The sequence below is a fragment of the Natrix helvetica genome (genome assembly GCF_964273705.1).
Source record: "Natrix helvetica genome assembly, chromosome: 1".
NCBI lineage: Eukaryota > Metazoa > Chordata > Lepidosauria > Squamata > Natricidae > Natrix > Natrix helvetica.
In genome coordinates this window covers 124,300,988-124,317,171 of record NC_138548.1, presented here as the reverse complement: position 1 = coordinate 124,317,171, position 16,184 = coordinate 124,300,988, and the positions used below count along the sequence as shown (strand labels likewise).

General features: G+C 40.6%; 1 protein-coding gene across 3 annotated transcripts in view; it reads left to right on the top strand.

Annotated features, from left to right (window-relative positions):
* The window catches only part of ACY3 (aminoacylase 3), a 322,364-nt gene that overhangs the window by 3,527 nt on the left and 302,653 nt on the right, over positions 1–16,184 (top strand). The window contains exons 2-8 of one of the 3 annotated variants that reach the window (XR_014175309.1): positions 7,417–7,665; positions 8,048–8,243; positions 8,365–8,458; positions 11,198–11,305; positions 11,800–11,909; positions 13,229–14,736; positions 14,936–15,147. Coding sequence is in view for 2 of the 3 variants with exons in the window: in XM_081952118.1 (XP_081808244.1) it covers positions 7,433–7,665; positions 8,048–8,243; positions 8,365–8,458; positions 11,198–11,305; positions 11,800–11,909; positions 13,229–13,423 (936 nt within the window). In the remaining variant the exon portion in view is untranslated. Of the gene's footprint in view, positions 1–7,416; positions 7,666–8,047; positions 8,244–8,364; positions 8,459–11,197; positions 11,306–11,799; positions 11,910–13,228; positions 14,737–14,935; positions 15,148–16,184 lie in introns of those variants that run through there. The other 2 variants (XM_081952118.1, XM_081952119.1) reach the window with 2 other exon arrangements.

The following is a 16,184-nucleotide window of genomic DNA, read 5'->3' as shown; positions in this document are numbered from 1 at the left end:
TGAGCGGTTTTATTTTCCATCACTGCAGGGCTGGGGGGCAGTGGTGGACGCATATCAAGAGAAGTTTCCGTTCCCTCCAATGAGCAGCAAAGCAGGGAGGAGAGTGAATCAGATAAAGGCTTGGTTGGATGAAAGCAGCACATGCTAGAATCATCTGGTGCTCACATCCATGTAGCCAACGCCCATCGATTAATGAGCCCAATGAGCAGGTGACCAGGGGCAGCAGTCCTGGGACCACCTCCTGGGCTGAAATAATATTGCTAAAGCCAGAGGGCAAAAAGCTTCCTCTGAGGTATGGTGGCCATGACAGCTCTAATTGTTGTTAGCATTTCTCATAGAAAGAGAAACAGAAGCCATGATGGAAGAGCCCAAGTCTGTTTCTAGTGTCAAGTGAGCAGGGGGCTCCTGGCCAGCTCCCAAGTGCCTTTCCATGTTGTATCAAAGAGGAAGGTTTCGCAAATGCAGTTTTTTTCTCATCCCTGGCAGTTTAATAACGGGGTGGAACACCTTTGCACATTTTCTTTTCTGCATAGGAAATGATTACAGGTGTAGGTAACTGTCTTCTCCCCAACCAAACTTTCTTTGCATGCTATTGTCCCAGCTGCCAGGTGGATACTACTCTTTTTTTCCCCAGGAAAGTTATCTGGAGAATCTGTGGATTAGGGAATTCAGAGTAACAGTAATTTTGGCTGCCTAGGGTATTTAGCAACATGCTGGACAACTAATACTCACAAAGATCCATCAGAAAACACCAACTTTTTGTAATTAAATGTCTTTTCCTTGATTTTTAGATGACTAGAATCATAGAGAGAGATAAGCCAGGACAAGATATACATAAACCTGCCACATAGACATTATTGTATCTGCTTGAATGCTGTCTGATTCATATTCACAGACCTGAAAGCTTCATTAATTCAAAAGAGAATTTAAGAGAGAACTACAACTACTTTAATAATAAAAAAAAAGACTGGAAACCTTTTATAGACTTTTTTTTCTGAAAATGAATAAATTTGAACGCTGATTTCAGGATTTATTGATTAAAAAGTATTTTTTAATGGGAAGAAAGGAAGTGTGATATACAGTGTGGGAGAGTAGAGATCAGTGGTGGGATTTAAATAATTTAACAACCAGTTCTCTGCCCTAATGACTTCTTCCAACAACCAGTTCACCAAACTGCTCAGAAAGTTAACGAATGGTTCTCCCAAGGTGGTACGAACTGCTTGATCCCACCACTGGTAGAGATGGTATTTGCTACATTTATAACTGCTGCAAAGAAGATTGGAAGTCACTTTAGATCTTTCTTTTTTCTTCCTTTTTGTTATTCACTTTTTCTAACCTATTATTTTTTTCTGTTTCTTCCTCTATGTTTCTGTAGTTTTTAAAAATCTTTTATTTAAAAAAAATTATTAAAAACTTAATTCAGGAGATGACAAGGCCTCAATCTTAAGTGGTGCAAAGCTGGCTCTTTTGGCTACAACTTTTAATGCACAATTGACCTAGGAAGGTGGCTTTGCAATGATTGAGCTTCTATATTTTGTTAAATGGCTTTATTTAATCCTAGTATGATGAGTAAACTACAATAGTGCTAAGCCAAAACCATTCACATCATGGCTTAGTACAATTTTAAAATCCAGCCATGATATTGGCTGATATCTCGTATGACAATGCTAAATAGTTCAATAATGCAATACTGCTATTTCTCTGGAATCATGCTTTTACTGGATCCATAAACATTTTTATTCTTACCTTCCATTATCTCCTCAAATACATAAATTTTAATTCAAAACTCAGTTCCCTGGAATAGGACTTTCCTAGCCTGAACATATTTTACTTAGATTTATGAACTGTACTTGGCTTTCATATTCCACATCTGGAGAAGGATGCAAAGGTACTCTAAAGCCAGATGCAATTTTGAGAGAAACAATCACCAGCCAAACTCTGAGGTTGATTGACACATCCAGGTGACAACATGGGACCTTGTTCCTCTCTCCCTATTGCTGCCTGGGCAAGGACATGGAGTGGATTGCACGGGAGATGGCAAGTGAATGGACAATATGGACTGTAGTAACAAGACCTCACGCACTGAGGCCTTCCTAGCCAAGGCACCTTGGGGTAGATTTGGGGTAAGCCCCAGGCATATATAAAATCAGGATGGATTAATAACACAACATTAATAACATATACATGTATAATAGCCTTCCAGATCAAGCCCACTGAAGAGGAAAAGTGAGCTAGTTCAGGGGCAGCTGTCTGATCTTTCTTCCCCGCCTCCTGTTTAGCCTTCAGGCTCTTGGACGTGGTCCTCCTTTTCTCACCATCCATCTTCTCCTGCCAAGCTAGTGACAGTTGCGCCTGGTCCTTTCTCACACCTGCTCATCTCACTGCTCAATACCTGCCTAGCAGTTATATTAGATCTGCCATGGGTGGTGACAGAGGGAGATAAATGGGCAGCCAAGAAGAGGAGAGGGAGAGACAAATCAGAGACGAGGGTGAAGAGCTGGTGCTATTAGAAAGAGGGAGGGGGGAAATCTCTCAGCAGAAAGGAGAAGAGTTTGGGGAAGTCACTAGTTTGAAAACAGGCCTCATCTGAGGCATTTTGGAAGCAGACAATAACAGCAAATACATTTCCCATTCCCAAAAGGGTATAAACAGCTTTATGCCCCACAGTTCCAAAAGCATCAGGGAAAAGAAGGAAGTTTCCTCTAGTTTCATGTCACACCACTGAGGATAGTGTTTCCCAATCATAGCAGCTTGAAGTTATGCGAACCAATTTTCCAGTCAGCAAACTGCTCTAGGAGTGAAGGGCAGAGTTGCTCATTCTTTCCCTTTTTATCATGGGATAGCAGTATTATTTCAGAGGCTCCAACCTCTGTTGAGTCCATGGGCATACATGAAATTTAGAAGACATGTAAGGCAGCATTCTTACAAAATGGTGGCTGCATTTCTCTGCTTGAGCCCAATAAACCCAGTTTCCAGAAGGCAAATTGCTGAAGTTGTTTCTCCCAGCCCACTCTGTCATTCCAGGATGTTCTTCATACAACAGTCTCTTTTCTGGACAGTGGGACCAACTTTGAAACAATGAAGCGCACCATTGTTTTGATTTTCTAAGAATGCCTCTGAGGACTATGTGGAGTCCAAAGGTACTCTATGGAGTAAACACTGTTTATTTGAAATATTTTAACTTCCCATCTGCTCTACTAAGTGGCAATACTGACTGACCTAGGCATATTTAGGAACGGCTAAGCAGTGGCTCAGTGGCTAAGATGCTGAGCTTGTCGATCAGAAGGTTGGAGGTTCAGCGGATCGAATCCCTAATGCCGTGTAACAGAGTGAGTTCCTATTACTTGTCCCAGCTTCTGCCAACCTAGCAGTTCGAAAGCATGTACTGTAAAAATACAAGTAGAAAAATAGGGACAACTTTGGTGGGAAGGTAACAGCGTTCCATGCGTCTTTGGTGTTTAGTCATGCCAGCCACATGACCACGGAGACATCTTCGGACAGCACTGGCTCATCGGCTTAGAAACGAAGATGAGCACTGCCCCCTAGAGCCAGAAACGATTAGAATGCATGCGCGGGGGAACCTTTACCTAAGCAGGGTTCATATGGTTGGTATTTGGAAGGAAGGAAATATCAGAAGTGTACACCTGACCAAAAAATTGGACAAACATCCTGGATGAAGACTATTACAAATTCCTCATGTAGTATTTGCCAAGAAAATTGTGTGATGTTGTCCTTAAAGTCATTAGAGTTTAGGCTTGACTCAAAATTAAAAAGAAGCAGCTGCTCTTAAAAAGAAGCAGGAAAACTATGCCTCTCATTACACAGCTCTTAACTGAGGTTTCAAATATCCTAAATTTAAACAATTGCCACTGGGAATTCTTTAACCTGAAAGCTGTAATCTACATCAAATATAAAGTAGTGAATTTTCTTGTTGAGTATGTCATTCAGCCAATGGGTCCTCTTTGTTCTAAAGCTTATATAGTAGTTGCCCTTGAATTTGGAAATGCTTACTATTCTGTTTGTTTGCTGCTATTATTTTTTATTGTGCTTGCATACCCTGTACTTTCATGGATATTTTTGTTCTTAGAGTTAGCCCAGCAAGCTTGGAAGTGTATTAAGGATATTCATCTCAATGATAGTGCTTACACTTCAGCTGGGTAGTAAAGTATAATTATAAATAGGGAGTAAAAGTCAACAGAGATCCAGTTAGGTATAGTAGTTAGAATCAGTTGGGAGAGACCCTCTCTCTCTTAGTCCTGGAAATCATTTCTGAATGTTGCCAAGAAAAATGCAAGGATTAAAGTAGGTCTAAAAATAAGCAGGAGTAGTAGTAAGAGTAAGAAGAAGAAGATGCTACACTGGATATACAAACCAGCTGATGTTTTACCAGACTAAAAGAGTGACCTGGATAACTTTGTTTTACTGGATCTTCAAATGAGATCTGTTAAAGTTGTGAAATATTTTGTAAGAAAGGGTGAAGAAAAAGATGAGAAGAAATCATATTACAAGACTTAGAGGGGCTTAAGGTTCAACACATTTTTTATGTTAAAATTAAGAGAAATGTAAAAAGAACAGGATTGCTAAAAGTAAAAGGAAGAAATATAAAGTTGGTTTATTTGTTTTTTTTATATGTAATTTTTATTGTACATTTTTCTTTATAATACATCACATTTCCAGTGTTGCAATAGCAGTGTAGTGGCTATATCCAGTCCTTATTGATTACATAATTTTATACACCCTGATTATAACCAATATTCTCTTAATCATACATTTATACTCTCTTTTAAATACATAATGTTGTACATCATAGTTGTAAGCATTATTTTCATAATTGTACCATAACATTCTATATATTAAGCTCTCTCCTTTCTCCTCTCTACTTCCTTCTCCTCTTTTCCTCTTCTCCTCTCCCCTCTTCTCTCTCCTCTTCTCCACTTCCCTCTCCTTCTCTCCTACCAAAGTTGGTTTATTTAATCAAGGTTAAAATAGATATATTGTTATATCTGGTAATTCTTAATTGACGTCTGCTGAACAGGACAGAACAACAAGGCTTTAAATATTTGTTTATGGGTTTTAGACCTGGGAAAGAGAGATCATTTGTTGTAGAATTTTAAGAGAAAGCGATGTTACTAACATTATTTATACCTGTTATAAAGAAAGAAGTCTTTTTTTCTTTTCTGCACTAGTTTGTTTTGTATTTTTTGTTTAGTTTGTATTAGTTCTTGTATTAGTTCTTGCAATGCTCCTTCTCCCTCCCTCTGCATATATACACATATCCACACAAAGAAAACTGCAAAGACTAGCTCAGCAATCCCCAGAAGTCAAGATTGATTTGGAGACACATACCATGCATACATGCATACATGCATACCACAAAGCTGCTTTAATAGAATTCCTAGACATGATAAGAGACTAACAGGTCTCCTATCCTTTTTGCCAGGGATAGGCAAGTAGACAAGAATTTGAAGTTGGGTAAGTTCTCACATTGTAACATTCATAAGTACCAATACAGTTTTAAGCAGAAAAAGGATCAGGAAGACTCTTTAGAGGGAGATTAGTAGCATGGGTTACTAGCTACTTTTATTGGATAGGGTAATGCTGGTTATTCTGTTTGCTAACTCTTCATCAGATTCCCACAGACAACCCCCTGTTCTCACTACCAAACATTGCATAGTGCTAAATACTATTCCTGGATTCCTTTCGTCTTCTGTGATATTCTGGAAAATGGCTGTAGTTGAACTCTTTTTCTGGTTGGTTATTACCCTCCACTCATTAAGGACTGTCAAGTTTCTTTTGTTAGTATCAACTCAGTGCATGTTCAAACTGCCAAATTCTTGAGGATTAAATTACAAGGGATATCCTGCTTTAGGATTGTACTTTGTCCCAATATATCTCACTTTAAGCAGTGTACGGCTATTTCCTCAAGAATTTGCTCATACCAAAAGCACCATCTTCTGCCTCTCTCCTACTTCCTTTCCAGAAAATGGGTAACTGGTAATTTCAGCATGTGTACTAATAACCTAGAATGATTGGAATTGTTTTTAATCTAATCAGAATATGGAATCAGGTAATCTTGAGGGAGTATTCTACCACATTCTCTTTAAATAGCATTTCTGATTACAACTCATGCAGCAGACAAGTCAAGGATGTGCCCATGGTACAGTCTGGGAAACGAAAGTAGAGGAGAATTAGCTCACCACAGATATTGCAGAAGAATTGAAATGATACCGTCCACATCACGGATAGATGTGATTTTTCTAGAGGTACTTGGGCTACTGGCACTTAAAACTGTTGACATTTTACTTCCTAGACTCTCAATTTCACCAGTAACATTCCTCACCTCTGTTGACTTTATACAGGTAGTCCTTAACGTACCACTGTTGCTTAAGGACCATTTGAAGTTATGACAGACTCATTAAAAGTTATTTACAACCAGTTATCACAGTTTCAACTGCTGCACCACTCCCGTGGTCACATGATTGCATTTTAGATGCTGTGGCAACCAGCTCGTATTTACAACTGGTTGCAATCTCTTGCAATCTGTGGGCACACAGAGGTTGAAAGGTGCGTTCACACATGTTCAGAATCCTCATATGAAGTTCATGTCCCACTCCCATCATGTCAGTGGGTGACAGTTGTAGATGAACTGTATTTGGAGCAGGAATGTCCATGTATATGTGTGTGAGACATGTGCCTCATAATATCATTGTGCAAAATATTTGTTAAGAGAACAATATCATAACATATGAGACATATCTCTTAAGAGTTGCCTTATTGGTGAGATTGACAGCATATAAATTTAATAAAAATAAATAAATAAATTGTACAGGTCGTACTCAACTTATAACAGTTCATTTAGTGACTGAAGTTATAATGACACTGAAAAAAGTGACTTATGAACATTTTTTTACACTTACGGCAATTGCTTCATCCTCATGGTCATATGATCAAAATTCGGATGCTTGGCAACTGACCAAATTATGACAGTTGCGGTGTCCCAGGCTCATGTGATCACCTATTGCAACTTTGTGACTAGAAGATGGTTTTATGTTTTATTCTTGTTTGTGTTTGTTTGTCTAAAAATAAAAAATTTCTTTAAAAAACACAACTGTGTTGTTAACTCAACAACTGCAGTGATTCACTTAACAACTGTGGCAAGAATGGGACAAAACTCACTTAACAACATAAATGTTATGCTCAATTGTGGTCATAAATCAAGGACTACCTGTATTGAATGCTGAAGATCTAGTGATCCATGGAGTCTCCGCTCTTGTATTAAAACATTGCAGAACTGGGTACCGGGGAAGATTTAAAGGTAAGATTAGGGGCCTTGGCTCAGTGGGTTGCAGATGAGAATTCTCCAGTATTGCTAAAGGGGTTGTTGATAATCCCATGTGGTCTTCTTTCTCACAACAGAGTCTGAAACCCCGTCATGTCACATCCACAACACCTTCCTCCCTTGGAACGCGTAGCAATTTGCGGGGGCACTCATGGGAATGAAATGTCAGGTGTTTACCTAGTCAAGCATTGGCTACAGGATCCATCTGAGTTGCAACGCAGTACCTTTCAGGTCACACCTTTTGTGGGAAACCCACGTGCGGTTGATCAGTGTGTGCGCTACACTGGGAGGGATCTGAATCGTACGTTCGCTGCAGCTTTTCTAAAGTAAGTATTATGCTTTGCTCCAATCTCTAGAGTTTTTGTAGGGAACACAAAGACTACTCTTCACAAGAGCTATTGGAAAAGGCAGCATACCGTACTGAAGCTCACATTTCTTTGTGTCAAATCTGAAGGTGCTTAGATGTCTAAGACCTCACTTAAGGTTTGTTGCCATAAGACTTTAAACTCACCTTACTCAGTCTCAGGTCCTTCAAAACTGCTAGCATATCTCCATCTCCAACCAATTCCAGCCAAAGTGGCTTTATCCATGCTGGCTGGAACAGTAGAAGTTGGAGCCCAATATATCTGCATAGTACCAGATTAGAAGAAGCATCTGCTCCCTATCAGATCTACCAGACTACCATTGTTTTGAACATCTCTTTCTCAGTACCAAGGCTTCAGATTCAGACCTTCATGAGATTCAACGTGCTCAGGAGATCAACCAGATCTTCGGACCCAAAGGCTCATCACAAGCCTATGACTTTATGTTAGATTTACACAACACTACAGCCAACATGGGTTCCTGCCTCTTACTGAAATCTGAATTTAGCCTGTTGTCCATACACATGTGTAACTACATCCAGGTGAGGTCATGTTCCTGAAATTTCCTAAGAATTTTATTTTTCTCCTGTTTTCAAGAAAAGAAAGCTGAGATTTCTAAAAACAAACAAACAAACCCCATCTTCTTTTCTCCTGCCTTTGCAGAAACACTGTACAGAGAGACATTGTCCCATCTTAATCTGTCAACCACCTGGAGAGGAGGCTACTTTCATGATGTCAGTGGCTAAACATGGTCTAGGTAAGGAATGGTTCTCAGCCTGGTGACTGTTCCTGGAAGTGTCCTGGAAAGACGTATACAGAATGTCTGGAAAAGATGCATATAGCTCATGAATTTCAGTTGCAACATTACAAAATATTCTACTAACTCTTTATGTAGTGTCTAATCTTTTGATGCAGCAGATGTTTCAAGCCAACTTTGACCTACATCAAACCAACTCTTACCTACATTGGTCTTGTCTGATGTTGTCTTCTAAATCACATTTCTATTTTGACATCTTTGTATCAAGATATAATACAGTGACAGTATAAAAGGGCTGTTTTCTATGGTGAGAGATTTAAAAATATTATATTGAATTAAGCAAGGTAAGATTGGAATGATGTGTTCTCACATTATTTAGTTTTACACAACTAAAAACTAATGAAAATGTAATTCACATCTCTCCCACCTGTTTTCCAAACTCTTACTTTAGTCAAATCTTTTTTTTCTTCTAGCACAACTTATTTGGGTTTCTCTTGAATGAATATTAAGTCAGTTATTAATAAGATAGATGGGGTTCCCCCATTCTTTACCCATACAGTATAATTATATTATGAAACAGGCTGAGAGATAATGGCCATTTCCACATTAGTAAATGCCTATGGAGATTCTCAATCACGGTTGTCCCAAAGGTCCTTTTTCAAAAGGCAGCTGAACTTTCCATAACCTACTACTAGATAAAGTAGAAGAATGTGGGTTGGACAGCATCACCACCAGATGGATTCGTAACTGGCTGACCAACCACACACAACGTGTAGTCCTCAATGGAACTGCATCTTCATGGAGGGAGGTATGCAGCAGAATACCCCAAGGCTCTGTTTTAGGCCCAGTACTCTTCAACATCTTTATCAATGATTTGGATGAGGCAATAAATGGGGAACTCATCAAACTTGCAGATGACACCAAGCTGGAAGGAATAGCCAACACTCCAGAAGATAGGCTTAAGATATAGAAGGATCTTGACAAACTTGAACATTGGGCACTATCTAATAAAATGAAATGTAATGGTGAAAAGAGTAGATTAGATTCTTAGGAAATTTCAAGAACATGACCTCACCTGGATGTAGTTACACATGTGTATGGACAACAGCTAAATTCAGACTTCAGTAAGAGGCAGGAACCCATGTTGGCTGTGGTGTTGTGTAGGTCTAACATAAAGTCATAGGCTTGAGATGAGCCTTTGGGTCCGAAGATCTGGTTGATCTCCTGAGCACGTTGAATCTCATGAAGGTCTGAATCTGAAGCCTTGGTACTGAGAAAGAGATGTTCAAAACAATGGTAGTCTGGTAGATCTGATAGGGAGCAGATGCTTCTTCTAATCTGGTACTATGCAGATATATTGGGCTCCAACTTCTACTGTTCCAGCCAGCATGGATAAAGCCACTTTGGCTGGAATTGGTTGGAGATGGAGATAGCCTAGCAGTTTTGAAGGCCTGAGACTGAGCAAGGTGAGTTTAAAGTCTTATGGCAACAAACCTTAAGCTTAGACATCTAAGCATCTTCAGATCTGACACAAAGAAATGTGAGCTTCAGTACGGTATGTTGCCTTTCCCAATAGCTCTTGTGAAGAGCAGTCTTTGTGTTCCCTACAAAAGATTGGAGCAAAGCATAATACTTACTTTAGAAAAGCTGCAGCGAACGTCTGATTAAGATCCCTCCCAGTGTAGTGAAAAGAGTAAGGTTCTACATTTAGGCAAGAAAAACAAAATGCACAGGTACAGTATAGGTGGTACCTTGCTCAATAATAGTAACTGTGAGAGGGATCTTGGAATCCTAGTGGACAACCATTTAAATATGAGCCAGCAGTTTGCAGCAGCTCTCAAAAAAGCCAACACAGGTCTAGGTTACATAAACAGAGGGATAGAATCAAGATCACGTGAAGTGTTAATACCACTTTATAATGCCTTGGTAAGGCCACACTTGGAATACTGCATTCAGTTTTGGTTGCCACGATGTAGAAAAGATGTGGAGACTCTAGAAAGAGTGCAGAGAAGAGCAACAAAGATGATTAGGGGACTGGAGACTAAAACATATGAAGAACGGTTGCAGGAATTGGGTATGTCTAGTTTAATGAAAAGAAGGACTAGGAGTGATAGCAGTGTTCCAATATCTCAGGGGTTGCCACAAAGAAGAGAGAGTCAAACTATTCTCCAGGCACCTAAGTGTAGAACAAGAAGCAATGGGTGGAAACTAATGAAGGAGAGAAGCAACTTAGAACTGAGGAGAAACTTCCTGACAGAATAATTAATTAGTGGAACAGAAGTTGCCTCCAGAAGTTGTGAATGCCCCAACACTGGAAGTCTTTAAGAAGATGTTGGATAGCCATTTGTTTGGAACGGTATAGGGTTTCCTGCCTAGGCAGGGGGTTGGACTAGAAGACCTATAAGGTCCCTTCCAACTTTGCTATTGTATTGTATTGTATTGTATTGTATTGTATTGTATTGGATCGGATCGGATCGGATCGGATCGGATTCTTGAAAAAGTCCAGTTGCCTAATGGAAAAATCACCTTTGGGTCCTACATTAGTAGTTTTTAGTATTTTCCAATATCATATTCGCCAAGCAAAAAGTGGGAAATATTGCAGTTCTTGCTTTGCCACATGTGATCGATGTAGATAGAAGAAGGAAAGGTATATGTAAGGTAAACAAAGGCATTCCAACCTAATTCCATCATGATGTATTCTAACACTCCCCCTCCCTTTCTTCCTATAATCCCCTACAGCATTAGAGTTGGGCCCACAACCCCAGGGAGTGGCACGAGCTGACCAGCTTGCTAAAATGAGAACGATTGTGGCCTGTGCTTTGGACTTCATTGAGCTTTTTAACAAAGGTGACCTATTTTGATTCTTGGGACTGAGAAGCTCCATAAACGTGAGTGAGCGATATTAGCGTTAATGAGCTCAATTTTGGAGATGATCAGAATGCCATAGTTTTGCTGATAAAGAAATGAAAGCTATGGCAACAAACCCTCCCTTTGTCAAAATAAGACTGGGGAAAAACTCCAATGGTGAGCTATCAACCAACTGTCATGCATTTTTCAGTAATATGTCTGGAAATATAATCCTGTTTCCTTCGTGTGCCGCAGATAGTGATCTGGCATTAGATTTATGCTGATCAGGCTCTTGCCTGGCATGAATTTTAAAATAAAGCCTAGACATACAGCACCTTCCGATGCAGAAACCGACAAACATCTGAATAGGGATCATCAATTGCCAAGGTTGGTGGGGAAGGAATTTGTTCATCTTCCTGCCTCACAGAGTCCTTATGGTGAAGACTGAGAATAACTTTGTGTGATCTGGTTGTCGGTCTGCTTCTTTTTGTTAGGCACTTTGTTCCCAGCCTTTGAAATTGAGGTCTACAGTCCAGTTGAACGGAAGGACTACCCCCGTTATCCCAATGGGGAGATTTCTGCTGTAATACATCCAAATCTACAGGTCAGTACAAGGCTGAAGAAGGAAAGAAGAGAGGGCCTATGTTTGTGTGGGTATGTGTGAGAGTGAGTGCATGTGTGCGTGCACACACTATTTGCAGCTTTCTGGCTGCACTTTGCAACTAATAGAACATTGAGTGCCTAAAACTTTGGACATCTGTACAGGAGCATTTTGCACCAGTATGATCTCCCTTTGTACCCGTGCAATCACACCCTATCAGGTAGCTTTGACAACTATCTATTTTTTCCCCTGGGCAGCTCTGCACTTCATTTGAAATTAGGGCAATTTGACTTTTGACCCTTGCAACACTTTATATTGTGGCTGGTCCATTTGGAAAGGGATTTTTTTTGTCCATCCCTCCTTCTAGATTCTTTCTCCTTTTTCTTTTCTTTTAAAGTTTTAGTAATTTTCTATTGTTTACATTTTGTTAGTGCTTAATAATGTTGATGTTAATAATCATGTTGTCTGGGTTATTTTATTTGCTTAGCAGTACAGATTACATTTCTAATCTCTGCCCTTTGTTTCCAACCACTGGCAGAATAAGTTCCAGATTCTTTCTCTTTTCCTGATACATACAGCTATTCCTTACAACTTCAGAAGGTTTTTAATGCAATAAAATGAATGTAATCCCCCCCCCTTTCAATTAGCTATAAAAATCCACTACAGAACAGAATCAAAGTCAAAACATCCACAGCAACGTATAAAATTAAGAACCATAGCAACAGGGATCCTCCAGCAAATACCTGTGTTTTCTTTTTACGTGGAATGGGGATGTTTGTAACCTTAGAATAGCGAGGAGTGGGGAGGGCAGGGCTGGGGAAATACTCTTCTTTGGCCAGTGAGCCAGCACCGCACTCCATTGCTTCAGCAGGATCTCAGGGTTTCAGGGCCAGGAGACATGAGGATTGCTGCTCAGCTCCAATAACTGCATTGTGAGGGAGTGGAAACATTGTGCTAGGGCACTGGCGTTTAATACGCATGTGAAACTGTGAGGTTTTGTGAGTGTGCCATAGCACTGCAAGACAGAGGAAAAATTCACTTGTCAGAATGTTCTTTCGCTGACCTTGGGTTCTCTGATCACCGAGTTGTCTGCTTGAGTAGTATAGAGAGCGTAGGATAATCACATATCAGACTCCAAGGCAGTCTGCAATTAATCATCCAACAGTGACAGTGCTCATTACAACAGTTTCATCTCCTGCAAGGATTGTTTCCAGCTCATCAGAGGATACTAGACTATTGGGGGGGAGGGAGGGGAAATGCTTGTTTTGTGAAAACCTTCCGGCTATTTTGTTCTTGGTATAGCATCAAATCATCTCCCTTAGGATAAAGATTTCCAGCCCCTGAAGCCTGGGGACCCAGTTTTCCAGACTTTCGATGGAGAGGATATTCTACATGATGGTGATGATACCTTCTTCCCAGTCTTCATCAATGAAGCAGCCTACTATGAGAAGAAAATAGCCTTTTGGAAGACCAAAAAGGAAACATTCACCCAACCAGCCCTGCAGAAGGCATTTTAAGTATGATGAGTTGGTTAACAATCAAAGGCAATTGAGGTTTCTGTGTTGTGCACATTCCAAGAATCAGTGATACTGGAGAAAATTTATGTGGTCACTAAGAATCAGCACCAAATTAACAACAAATAATGAAAGAAGTTATGCATGGCTTAGTCCATGTAGCAAACAAATTATGATAACCACTCCTTCAGTTTATTACCTGATGCAATTATCTCCCATGCTGAGGAAATATAGTGTGCACTTCTCCAAAACAAAGATGTGCCCTTGTAGTGAGGATTCCCTAGAGGGAGGAGTGCAATTTGGATTAATAAGAGACAACTCACTTTGGATATTTTGTGTGAGAGAAAGAGGGTAGAAACAACCCCACCCTTATAGTTCTAGAGCAGTAATGGCTAATCTTTTTTGGCTCCCGTGCCAAAAGCGGGGGAGCGCAGGGGGGTTGTGTGTGGGCATGCCACACCCATAATGCTATGTGCGTGACCCTAACACGCATGTGCATGCGACTAATGCGACCCCTCCACTTTTGGCACACTTTTTTTCACCCTCCCCAGGCTCCAGAGGCTTTCTTGGAGCCTGGGAAGGGCTGAAACAGCCTCCCTGCCCTCCCCTGAAGACTCTCTGGAGGCTTCAGGAGCTTCCCTGAAGCCTTAGGAGGGCAAAAAACAGCCCTATGGACAACCTGGAAGTTTGGGAATGGTGACTTCCAGTTTGTCTATAGGGCCATTTTTCACCCTCCGGTAAGCCTCCTGAAGGCTCCGGAGGGTGAAAAACATCCTCAAAAGAAGGCCGAAGTCAGCTGGACATTGTGCACATGCATGCTGGAGCTGACAGGGCAACGCCTCGTGTGCCCTAACAAATGGTTCCGTGTGCCACCTGTGGCACGCGTGCTATAGGTTAGCCATCACAGTTCCAGAGTATATGGCAGATGCAAATAGTAGCATGCTTAGTCTGGCAATATTCTGTCTATAGGTACGGAACCAATAAAGAGCTAAGCTTGGAAGAATCACTCTGTTTCAGTCTCGGTTTTGGGGCCTGATAGTCCTTGAGGTTTTATTTGAGTATTTTGTGCAAGATTGGTGCTTGATAGTTCACCTCATTTCTAAGATAATCTTTTGATGCCCATGCAGCAAACGTGATATACTGGATGACCCAGAGATTGTATTCAGCCAGTTCTGACAGCTTCTGGAGAACCGGTAGCGGAAATTTTGAGTAGTTCAAAGAACTGGCAAATAGGCTGGCCCTACCCCTACTAGCTCCCTGCCTCCCAGCTGATCTTCTCTTGTTGCCCTGAACAGGAGAACGCAGCTGGAAATCAGGTTAGTGAGGTTTGGAGGGAATGGGGATTTTGCAGTATCCTTTCCCTGCCCCCGTCAGGCCTGTAGTTATGTTTCTTTTAGGATCTTTGGCCTGCCACACTTTCTTATAATTTTCTATGTGTTTCATTAGTGTAGTAGTTGGGAGGGGGGAATAGAAAGGAGTAGGATTGTGGAATGTATTGTTGTCATTCTTTTATAGAAGCCAAGGTCATCTTTTGTCTCCGCACCTCGACACCTGACCGGAAGCAGAAGGGTGTAGATGCCAGCGTGGAAGATGATGATTGGAACATGTGATGGATTTGTGGGTGTGGGGATAGATCATGAACTTTCAACTGGGTGGAATTCCAGGAAGAACATTAGAGTTGGAATTCCATACACGTGCTAACTTGCCTGTATGATTAAATTGGAACTTTAAGGATAACTTTGCCTTGGACAATGATTTAATTCTGCATGGTATTTAGAATGTCTGACAGCCACGCCCACAAAGCCATGCCCACAAAGCCACTCCCACAGAACCGATAGTAAAAAAAAATTGAATCCCACCACTGGGATGAGCCAGGAAAAACTATTGTCTCTTAGATCTAAATCATCTAGGTAAGAGGGATCCCAAACTCTTCAGCTGCTTAACCTCCTCATGACATTTCAGTTTGTTCATTGAGCCCCCCCTCCAAATAGTTATTATATGAAATTAATTTAATATTTTTATAATACCCTAGTACTATGAAAAATAACAATACCAATAATAGATAAATGACACCAGTAACAACACACAACCGATAGAGACAATTCCAGGCCATTCTTGTAGGTGGCTGATGATTGAACCCTGATAACCCTTTCTTGCCGCTAGCCACCCCACTTTCAGGATTAGGGACTTGAGTGGAGCTTTATAGATACCCCCAAAGAATAATCTACCTTCTATCATTCACTGACTATTGTAATGGAGAATACATTAATGATCTTGAGGAAAGAGGAGAAATGCTGCCTAGAAAACAATCAGATAAGAGGGGCAGGAGCCTGCAATCACTTAATGGTCACAAAATCAAATTGAGAAAGGATCTGCCTTAATGGATCAAGCAGTTAAAAGTGGTAGGTGGGAAATTTGTACTTTGAGACTTGCAAGATTCTGTTGATGCAGCCTTACAATAAAGTACAATTAATTTACCTGGTCCTGTTTCCCCAATGATCAAGCCTTATCCTACTTCAATAATGAGCCTGACATGTGGGTCAGTCCTTGCAGTTTCAATGTGGAATAAGTTGAGTAAAGTGAATGGAGGAATCCCATAAGAGCATAACAGAGTTGGAAGGGCCCTTGGAGGTCTTCTAGTCCAACTCAGGAAAGCCTTTGCTTAGGAAAACTTCTGGAGGCAAATTGTTCCTCTGGTTAATTGTTCTGTCAGGAAATTTCTCTTTAGTTCTAGGTTGCTTCTCTCCTTGATTGGTTTCCATCC